Source organism: Myxocyprinus asiaticus, chromosome 40, assembly GCF_019703515.2.
Source record: "Myxocyprinus asiaticus isolate MX2 ecotype Aquarium Trade chromosome 40, UBuf_Myxa_2, whole genome shotgun sequence".
Classification (NCBI taxonomy): Eukaryota; Metazoa; Chordata; class Actinopteri; order Cypriniformes; family Catostomidae; genus Myxocyprinus; species Myxocyprinus asiaticus.
The window spans coordinates 7,839,812-7,851,807 of NC_059383.1; the positions used below are offsets into that span (position 1 = coordinate 7,839,812).

The 11,996-nt window shown below is 36.4% G+C and overlaps 1 protein-coding gene across 1 annotated transcript in view; it reads right to left on the bottom strand.

Annotated features, from left to right (window-relative positions):
- LOC127430436 (transmembrane protein 164) overlaps window positions 1-11,187 on the bottom strand; it is a 53,938-nt gene extending 42,751 nt beyond the window's left edge. Inside the window, exon 1 of the mRNA XM_051680198.1 lies at window positions 10,002-11,187. Coding sequence (XP_051536158.1) covers window positions 10,002-10,439 — 438 coding nt within the window. The 5' untranslated portion in view covers window positions 10,440-11,187. The remainder of the gene's footprint in view (window positions 1-10,001) is intronic.
- Between the last annotated feature and the right edge of the window lie 809 nt (window positions 11,188-11,996).

The window sequence follows — 11,996 nt, forward strand, 5'->3', positions numbered from 1 at the left end:
TCTAATATCTTCCTCTGAAGTGCGTATTCTATCAGCCAGAATCAAAAACTTCAGGATCAGGATCAAAAGTTCCTCTGATTCACAAATAATGATGGTAACTCTTGTGACAATCAAAGTAGGTGATCCAGGCCGTTTAAACTGTCAGGAGATTGAGGTTCATGCTGGATCCGCACAAGCTCGTGAGTGCAACTTCAAGGCTGCATCCGAAACCAGGAAAATGCTGCCGCTGGAGGCTGTATACGGAGGTACGATGAAAATAAAGTGCTTTTCAAACTATTCAGAGACCAGTTTCCTTAAAGAGTACCATTCTTTCAAAACAGATGTCAGTTAAGCCATTAACTGATTAGGCAGCAAGGTAGCAAGTCAGCTGCCTATGTTTTCGGATGCAGCCCAAGATAAAAGTGCTTCACTATGCACTGTATGTACAATTGGTTTGATTCAGTATTTTTTGAGAAAATGCGACTGCTAACGTGGACATGCCATCCATGGTTGCTGGACTACTGTATGTACTGTTATTTCCTTCTTCCTAAAACAATTTCTTCATGTGCAAATAAATTACTAATATATGATGGCTAAACAGAAATCTGAAGAAACTGCTATCTACCATTTAAAATACAATTTTATGTTTTAGTTTTGTGTGAAATTGAGTAAATATCGTGCTAAAAGTCTATTTTTTTTTAGCAACTGTATGTTTGTTATTTACTATATAAAATTGTGTGATGTATCGGCATTGTATCGGCCATTAAAAACCCATATCGGTTGACCACAAGAGGGCACCATTAATGCAGACAGATTTGTAAAAATTTTGGAACAGCATGTACTGCCATCTAGCACAGTCTTTTCCAGGGATGTCCCAGAAAAGCGCACAATATGGCAATGAAGACCCCGAACAATTGTGCAGCTGAAGACCTGCATAATGGATGAATGGGGGAAAATTATGTATATTATATGAAGAGATACAAAAGAACTCACAATAGATTAAATGAAAAGGAAAAAAAATGTAGCAATATGGAAATACATTATGAAGACAACCCACATAAGATGTGTCGGTGCACGATTTGGCGTGAATGTTTGCTCCAGGTGTGAATGGCTCGTTAGGAATCCATTGTTTCAATTCAAAATGTTGACCGGTGTGAGAAATTGCGGCTAAAATTCATTTGGTGTGCAAAGGCCCTAAAAAAGTTTTCTGACATGTTTTAATAAATGTGCCTACAAACATCTTCCTCATACATCAGAAATGTAAAGAGGTAAACTCTTTCCATTCTAAAGTTTTCAGGAGATCTGGGTAGCAAATAAGCTTTATTTTGTGTGCGTGTTTGCTGTTTTTTCAGCTGGACAAACTCGACTGGTACCATACTGATCTAAAAAAAAACACAAAGAACACAGAGCAATTATCTACAGACTGAGATCAATAGAGAAAATGCTTCTACAGTATTTGCTTCAAAATGCTGCATTTCTAATTAAAGTTCGTTACAAATTATATTATTAGCTTAATGGTTTAAGTGAAAATTTCAGTTAAAAAATTTGTTTGACTGAATGAATTAGAATTTTTTTTTCATCCAAAAGTATACTTGTAAGTTCTAATGCCTTTCTTTTTTTTAGCGTTTTGTTTTTCTTTCTTTTTAGCATTTATTGGGGTTAACATGATTTTGCCTGATGTCTCCTGTCTGCTGCAATTACATTCTCAAATAAAAATACCTTATTTTGCTTTCTTATCCACAAGGCAGAGGAAAAACATATCATGATATTGGGGTAGTATGCAGTGAATAACACTGTACTCTAATAAGACAAAACAACTGCTAGAATATCTGGTAAGGTTAAATGTTGGTTAGGGTTCATCTTATATGTTATAATGCCAATCTTATTTCCCTCATAACCCCCTCAGCATGTTATTGGTTTATCAAAGTGGCTTATGTTTGAGTACATCATTCAGGCTGTTTACAATTCCACACTAAACCAGCTTTAATATTTACCAGCTAATGATAAGACTCGTGACCTTATTCAAATATGACTTGTATACATGAGTATATTGACATAAGTAGAACCACTGAAAGACACACACAATGTAGCTCCTTAGCATTACTCTGCAATTATTTAAATACACAATAACATGAACATTATATTAAAGTGTGATCTGCAAAAGCAATGAAGATTTCTTGGTCTGGCTGTTCATTATATCGTAAAGCTTTGCTTGAAGAAAATAAGCATTCGTTCTCAGAAACCAGCCATTTTACAGTAGAAAAGGCTTATGACTGGTAAGGCTATGTACAATATTTGGAATATTCACAATATATACTGAGTGATTATGTTGGTGATATTTCGTTAAGCAGCAATGTGTATACATTACAACAATTATTTACATTTTCAGTGGTGTCATTAGAATAATTTCATGATTTACATATGACAACATGATCACACTGGAAATCGTCAGTTTGTGTACCCTGAAATCTACCCCATATTGCCAAATTACTGACAAGTGCCAACCACCATCAGACATTTTTGTATCAATTCATAAGTGATCACATTTCTCTCTAGCACTACTGATAGCATGTTGAACGAGCAACCTCTGAGGTACGGGTTCCCCTGGAACCAGAAAGTAACCACATTCACCTAAACAACTGTAACCGTGATTTCAGAGGTTGCATTTTTGCTCTAAATTTATATTTTTACTACACTAACAGCTAGTTTTAGGGTTGGGGTTTGGTTTAGGGGGTTGAGCTAAATATTTATTAGGGATGTACATGACTAATCGAGTACTCGTTCTGTACCAGCTAGTCGAATATTAAAAACACTACTTGAATATTGCAAATTCATTTTCCTATCTGCATTTGCCTGCTGTGAGCAATGCTGAATTATGCTGTATTTTCCCTCTGAATCTCTCACCATATCTCACAGTTACAATTCAGTCCACAGAGGGAATTCAATGATTCTTATTGAATTCTACTCTATTTATATTCAATTCTAGCTGGAGTCATGTAGTGCCCGACCGATATATCGGTCGGCCGATATTAGCCTTTCACCGATATATTGTATCGGCGTATATGTTTACCGATATGAAAACTTTTTTCAGAACATATAATGCAGAAAACAATGCTTTAGAATTGGTGTCATAACGTAGTTTGTCCAGCAGAGCATGCTCCGACTCCATTGTTTACAGAGCTGAGCTGACGGTGGCTCTGCAGACATGACGGAGCTCAGCAGCGCGGTGTTAGTTTGTCAATGCAGTCAGTAACGCAGCAGATTGAAAGGTAAACATCAGAGCATCTTTTTGCAGCTCAGCAGACAACGGTGCGGTGGTGGATTGTGTCTGTTGAGTGTTGATTTCATGCTACGTTGTTAGCTAGTTGGCAAGACACAATGCTGGAAAGCAAATATAGTCCATCTTTTGCGCTCCGTGACAACGAGCTTATAGCTAACTAGCTAACCACATTCATTGCTTGTCAGCTGAGTGGAAGCACCAAACTGTTTTGTTCAGGATTCACAGTTTGGCACCCCCTTCAACCGAACAATTCCAGTCACTGCATTTATAAAATGCAATATTTAAAAGATTCTCCTGAACTTGTATAGCAGAAAGCAGTGTAACGCCGCTGCCGCTGTTTATCTCTTGACTCGGCAGGTGTAAATGCTTCTTGTTTTACAACCTGCCAATAACTGACAGGCAGTATTAATATAGTCAGCATTTGACTGATACTAAACAGTACTACTGATGTTTATTTAGCTATTTATTTTATTTTTATTTATTCTTTATTTTAATGGTCAGCATTTGACTGACACTAAACAGTAGTGATGTATATTTTGCTATTTATTTTATTTTTATTTATTCTTTATTTAAATGGTCGGCATTTGACTGACACTAAACAGTACTGATGTTTATTTAGCTATTTATTTTATTTTTATTTATTCTTTATTTTAATGGTCAGCATTTGACTGACACTAAACAGTAGTGATGTATATTTAGCTATTTATTGTATTTTTATTTATTCTTTATTTAAATGGTCGGCATTTGACTGACACTAAACAGTACTGATGTATATTTAGCTATTTATTGTATTTTTATTTATTCTTTATTTAAATGGTCAGCATTTGACTGATACTAAACAGTACTGATGTTTATTTAGCTATTTATTGTATTTTTATATTTATTCTTTATTTTCTCTGTGTTCATTTCTAGAATTTGTTGACAATGTATAATAATAATAATGTCAAATATTCTTTGATAAAAATATTTGTTTGAAAGCAGCCTTCTGAGTACTTTTGCATAGTCATATCGGTGCAAAATCGGTGAACAGTCCACATAGAAAAGGTCTGATTTCATTCCAGCTCAAAAATGAACTATATTGGTCATCGGTGAATTTTCCCCCTCTAAAATCGTTATCGGTCTCAAAAATCCCATATCGGTCAGGCTCTAGAGTCATGCAAACTAACTGATGAGCTTCTGCTTTTATGGTGGAAAAAAATGATAAGTGGTGAAAGAAACTCTAAAGCTTTTCAGATCAGTACATGTACGTATGTTCGTGAAATCTCTGAACACCAACAGAGCACATGTTATTAAAAAGAAACTACTTTTACCACTTGTTCTTCTGAATAATAACATATAAAATGAAAAAAAATGTGATGTAGACTCAGGATTTATATGTGTATTACCCTCATGCCATCAGTATTGTTTTCTAGGTAAGCTCCGGGTGAGTGCAAATGTTTTTACTGTTATTCTTTTAATATTTTTTCCCCACATTTTTTATGCATATAGTTCATTAAATTTTTCACCCCAAAAGGAAAACATAGTTTGTTGAAGTTATTTTCTTTTGAAACATTTCTTGGTAACAGTTGTGAATAAAACAAAATTACTTGCATTTAAACATCATCTTTTTGGGTAAATTGGCATCACTATTTCCAAGAAATGATGTACATATCCATTGAAGCAAAACATTGTGGGTTGTGAGTGCCATCCTCTGAATTCCTGTGAAAGAAAGTTGCATTCAAAGGTTGCATTTGGAGTGTCCTACGTACTTTTCTGAAATGAGACAGGCTCTGTGACACAGCCTTCGAAACGAGACATTGCACCAAAATTCATTGAAAAGGCCATTTTCCAAACAGTAATCTGACGAGCATCTCTGATATAAACTCCAATGGCAAAAACTGCATAAAATTTGTTCAACCAGTCCCTTTTTTTTTTTTTTTTTTTTTTTGCTATTAACATTTTTATTGATTCACACAGAAAACATGAAAAGCAAAACATATATACATGGAATCAACATTTAACATTCAACCCCCACCACTTCCCATCCCAATCCCCAAACTTAGCAACAATTGCTCAACCAATGGTGTAAATGTGGAGCGGGACTATCTGTTTGTCCAACTAATGGCAGAAAGTTTGAAAACAGCAAATTTTGCAATTCCGTTTAAAGACACTAATGGTGCAGAAACACTTAAAATATAATTGTTTATTTAGCACAAAAAAAAACAAGTAGTGAGAAATCAAACGTTGATTATTTTAAACTAGATTTTAAATTTAGAGCTTTTATACATTAGTTCTTACAGCATTCAACATTTTTAATCCTGGCTACATTGGTTGTTTGGTTGTAATGATAGTTGCTCTGATTGAAAAAAATAAATAAAACATAAATATTGATATATTTCACATACAGAAGATATTTAAAATTTTGTAGCTATATACCACTGGCCCAGCAGGTGATTTTTACATAAATGGCACATTTGCTTTCCTGACAATTAAACGGAGATATATGAGATGTGATATACTGAAAAACAGGAACTCTTTGATCATCATAAAATAATCTGATCTACCAGTGTTGCCAAATGCCAGATCACAATAACATGAAGCATTATTTCTCTGTTAGAACGGTTTAATGCTTAGCTTGTAATCTTTCTACATGAAAGCAATTCACTTCTCTTGAAAAAGAACCTCAAAGATTTTCTATTGAGAAGATTACTCCAATGCAAAGAGCGATTGTATTTAACCACAGTAAATGGACACAGCTGAGTGCAAAACATTTTGAAGAACCATTTTCATTGGGTCCCTTTTCAACAGTAAATCAGGCTTGATTGTGTGAAAGAATGTTCCCTTCCTCCAGTCAAGGAACATCAAAGCCGGGTGCCACCCTGTCATTGTTGTGATGCCACACAACCAGGCATCAACAGTCATGGACCCAATTGCTTGACATGTCAATAAACTCATACATGCAAATCTGATCACTATGCTGGTAAATATTAAAGTTGTGCGTTGAGAATAGTAAATAGCCTTGATGCGGAACTCATTAGCCATATTGAAAGATGTATAGAAAACAAAACTTATATGGAAAAATATGTTTGGCTTGATAACAGGTTTGCATCTTCTTGCTGTATATTTTAACAAAGTCAACATGAAATGACATTCGCAACTCATTTTACTTCCATAATGTGACATTTTTCTCTGAGTGAAACACGATATTCAACGAGCATAAACTGTAGAACGGGACTAGATTTTATCAGAGACTGTTTAGCCTGAGACGGAACACTTGTTTTAAAAAGCATGTGAGAAACTGGAACACCCAATATGATGGATGTAGAAAACGAAGTACCGCTTTAGAGGTAAAAGAGCCAATCACCTTTCAGATACTGTCAGTCAACTCGAGAACGCGCTTTAGCTGGACCTGCCAGACAAATTCCATTTCTCAGTGTGATCTGCTAAAGAAGCACAATTTGTGATTCAGTTTTTGTCAGATTTTACTGCAGATGCCTATATTTTTTGATCAAAATCTTGACCAATGTTTTGGAGATTTCTGTCTTTCCTCAATTCAAGTAGATAGGAGCTGTGCTTTTACACCACTTGTATTCATAGAAAATAGCTGCCCGGGAGTGTTTCAAAGATGGCTGCCGAGTGGACTGACTTGCCCTGAAAGGGACTTTGATTTTATTTATTAGGAACTGATTGGATCAAGCAAAGTGGGTGTTCTGTAGCAGAATAGAGTCAGACCTGAATGCAAGTTTGCTAAAACAATGTCTATATAGCTATTTGGCTACTGGTTTGCATTAACCAATTACTGAACATTAACTGGCCCACACGGCCTCAGTAATATCAGTGGAAACAAAAAGTCATTTCAGAGGAAGTTATTACATTTTGATGAAAGATTACAATGAAAAAAACGTTCTTTTTTTTTTTTTAATCTTTGGAATAATATTCACTAATCATGTATAATATGACCAGAAATGTGTAACAACAAAGTAAATTAGGTTAAATTTTATTTCATGTTGATTTTAAAGGGAGGGACAGTTTGTGTTCAGTCAATAAAATCTGCATCCATCTTAGAGTGAATACATGTGGGTGTGAGACAATAGTTGTTCTTTTATTATGTTAAATTGGAAATTTGCTTTCCCAACTCTGGAAGTGTGTACAAGCAGAGTTACAATAGAGACTTTGTTTAAGGTTTCATCATACGGACAGGTTTTCTGACTTGAAGGGGTTGATTTCAGGACGTGTATTATTTTTACACAACATAACACTTCTTATATCTGTAAATGGGTAGTTGACACGACAAGCCGTGACAGCAGTGTTCTACACAGTGTTAATAATGTGGTAACTAACAACTTTTTATTGAGTCTTTAAACATTAAAACGTAAAGCTGCCTTTATATTTTAAAATGGGGGTCCCTTGCACAGGGGTCATAAAATTTTGACTATAATTTCAAAAAGGTACGTATTTTAGTGTTCATAGACTGGTCCAATTCACTTCCATTATAAGAGCCAGGGGAGGCACTAGGGGTGGGCTAACCGGGCTTAAGACCAGATGTTTCAGGAAAAGCCCCGAAAGTTTTTTTAACCTTGTACTAATCACCAAGTTTTCATGCGCGCTAACTATTTGTCGCTTAATACTATAGATTTCATCACAGTATTTTCGTGTTTTTGTCATTAAAAAAAAAAAACTTGTCTGATCTCTGTGTGTGTGGAAGAAAAGCTAGAAGCTAAAAGAATCTTTACACTGGCGGCCAAAAGTTTGGAATAATGTACAGATTTTACTGTTTCAGAAGGAAATTGGTACTTTAATTCACCAAAGTGGCATTCAACTGATCACAAAGTATAGTCAGGACATTACTGATGTAAAAAACAGCACCAACACTATTTGAAAAAAGTCATTTTTGATCAAATCTAGACAGCAGCCATCACTCCAACACCTTATCCTTGAGTAATCATGCTAAATTGATTATTTGGTACTAGAAAATCACTTGCCATTATATCAAACACAGCTGAAAGCTATTTGATTCGTTAAATAAAGCTTAACATTGTCTTTGTGTTGTTTTTGAGTTGTCACAGTATGCAATAGACTGGCATGTCTTAAGGTCAATATTAGGTCAAAAATGGCAAAAAAGAAACAGCTTTCTCTAGAAACTCATCAGTCAATCATTGTTTTGAGGAATGAAGGCTATACAATGCTTGAAATTGCCAAAAACTGAAGATTTCATACAAAGGTGTACACTACAGTCTTCAAAGACAAAGGACAACTGGCTCTAACAAGGACAGAAAGAGATGTGGAAGACCAGATGTACAACTAAACAAGAGGATAAGTACATCAGAGTCTCTAGTTTGAGAAATAGACGCCTCACATGTCCTCAGCTGACAGCTTCATTGAATTCTACCCGCTCAACACCAGTTTCATGTACAACAGTAAAGAGAAGACTCAGGGGTGCAGGCCTTATGGGAAGAATTGCAAAGAAAAAGCCACTTTTGAAACAGATTAACAAAAAGAAAAGGTTAGAGTGGGCAAAGGAGATCTAACATCTTGGAATGGCTGGTATTCTCACTTTGTGGTCATGCATTTATTTTTATTTTATTTTTTTATGAATATGATATAATTTGTGGATGTTCTGTAGGCAGGTTCCTTATCAGACAAGGAATAACAGTTTGGTGTCATGGCTCTGGATTTGTAGGTTTTAAGCATATGTTTTCAATGAGTTTGATCATGATAATAGCATTGAGCAGTTTTATAAAGGAAGATTGCAGATGATTGTCTATAGTGGTGGAATAAAACAGTTGGTAGATCTGAAAAGTTTTCAGTCCAACTCATTTTATGCTCAGGCACAAATGTATGTATTTTTTGCATTGAAAGATTTTTACTTCTTTTAAAAATGGACTCAGCAGATGTAACTTTTAAACACATTTGAAAGTGTATCCCATGTATTATGATGCACACAAGGATGTTTCTGGGCAAAGCAATAAGCAATTTTAGCTTCTTTTAATAAAAGGTCATTTTTTTGCGGAAATCAACATTGTGCAACAAATGCTGTTAGTTGAGCTTAACTTTTATTAATCCCAGAATATTCCTTTCATCTTCAGCAACTTGGCTAAATCTAAACCTAGCTTTACAAAGCAGAGACATTGTATCATCTGTCTGTTTGTACAGGTTTCAATGGGCACTTCAAGAAAGTGCCATGTTTCCTCCTTTCAGCCTCAACAACTCTACCTACACAAACATATAAGTACAATGGACTAGGATAACATGTTTTTAAATAAATAGTTATAAACTTGTAAAAAGACAATCTTATGTACTCTATTTAGGGGAAGTGATGCTAATTCTCTTACACTATATATAAAATTTAAAAAAATTCAACTAAATTACAAATATATATTTCACATCATAGAAGACACCTTAACTAAGGAATAACTGGAGTGGATGATCAAAAGTCCACTTCATGTAAAAATTATGTCTTAAATTGTAGACGCTGGGTCATTTTTGACCCACATGCGTTCTAGGGTTAAAGCTGCAAACTATGGGACATAAATTGTTGAATCATAATTTTAACAACTAATAATTAGCCTACCTATTTGTAACTTGCCAATTAATCAAAAACAACTAGTATTACACTTCCTAAAGGTTCAGTCTGGCTGTAGAAACATGAGGTTTAGTGTCTTGCTCATGGACCAGTATTTGGTGGGTTGGAAACTACAATCGTTCACAGTTACCAACCCAGATCTTGTTATATTGCATTTTATTACATCACAACTAGACTTACTTGCACCATTGTGACCACATGGCATGGGTTGAGGAGGTAAATCACAGTCTTGGTGGCAAACTTGAACCCGACCTCCACCCCAAACGTCATGCACAGCAGCACAAGCAACAAGTTCTTGCCCCAGCTGTCCTCCTTGGTCCTGCGTCCATCCTTGCCCACATCCCGGACCTCTTTAGGGACATTGACTTTTTTGAGCGCCACCACCACCTCCAGCACAGAGATGGCTGTGATGAACAGAGTCTCGACTACTCTCTGCTGGGGGGAGATGAAGCCGGCGCACTCGGGCCCTCCGTTGCCTTCAAACTTGGGGTCCACCCCTCCATAGATCCAGTCCAGCAGACTGTAGATGTTATATCGAGACATGTTCCTCTTCTCGTATTGGAAAAGGTACGAACAAGACGGAATGAAGGATAGGACACCGACCTCTTGGCGAAACATTAACTTGAAATCTGTCTTCAGCGCAAGAATAATGAAATGATCCAGGAGGTGGATGTTTCATCAGCTCCACATGCACATTTAATTGCAGTGAAAAGGCAAAAGCATCAACACCTGTAGGAATGATCAAATAGTTCAAAACTGATGCATCAAGATCTCAACGATGCGCTTTACTGTTCGCCGATTATGCTGATTAGGGCGTTAGTATGTTTCCAGGGAGGAAGTCTTTGACTGCGAGCCGATTCTTGTGATTATAGAGTCCAGATAATTCTTTGCGAAATCGGCTCATTACATAAAAGCATCAAAGAGCCCCTTGTTCGACGGTGAGATGTAACCCGGTCCAGTGGCCCGTCAAATATCTTCTCACCATAGAAACGCCTCTATGTTCACGCGAACGCCTCAAATTTAGCCGCCGCAACACGCATGCGCACAAACCAGTTCACCCCAAATGCCCTTCAAAGCAAGTCAGTTCACTCGGTGGCCATCTTTGGAACGTTCACCGGCAGATATTTTCTGTTAACAAGCGACATAAGTACAGCTGTTGTCTACTTGAATAGGGAAAGACCGAAACATTACAAGAGATTGGTCAAAATTACGATCAAGAAATATGTTTAAAACCAACAGTAAAATCTGACAACAATGGTATCATACATTGTGCTTTTTTTTTTTTTATTTATTTATTTTAGCTCAGATCACTCTAAAAAAAAAAAAAAAACGCTATTTTCCAGGCTGGTTCAACTAATGTGCATGCGCGTTCTCGGGTTACCTCAGAGACAACAGAAGAGGGGTCAGATCTATTTAAATGAATGGGAACGCCCAACCAAGAAGCTCTAGCGGTCAACGGATGTAGAAAGGAAGTCCCGCCTTACAGGTAAAAGAGCCAATCACCTTTTAAATGCAGACATCGCCTTTCAATCAACTCAAGTACGCGCATGCGCCTTAGCTATACAAGCCTGGGGAAAATACGTTTTTTAGCGCAATATGAGGTGAAGAAGCGAACTTTATGCTACCAGTTTTGTAAGATTTTACTGCTGATTTGAAATATGCTCTTTGATCGTAATCTTGACCAACCGTTTTTGAGATTTCGCTGTTCCCCCATTCAAGTAGATAGGAGCTGCACTGGCATGACTGGAAATAGCTGCCCGGGAGCGTTTTAGAGACAGTGGACTGACTTGCTAAAAATACTTTTTTGGTTACCTGTAAGGTGGGACTTTCTTTTCTACATCCATTTGGCGTTCCAATTTCTCACATTCATTTTAACCCCAGTGGCCAGTCTCTACTAAACTGTTTCTGTTCACCCCCATCAAACAACACTGGCATTTACCTGCATGTCGACGCGGTCGCTCGTTTACTGGAATGGGATTGGTCGAGCGCGGTGGTCCCGCCCTCCTTATGCAAGTACGTACTTCTTTTCTTCATAAAATCAAACTTTATTTGCATTTGTCTGTGTATAAGAATGGGTTTTATCCAACACAATATGTGTTAAGAGAAAATACTTAGAGGTTAACAGTGATAAAGTAATGGCAAATATTGATACAAATATAATAAAAGTGGGAATTT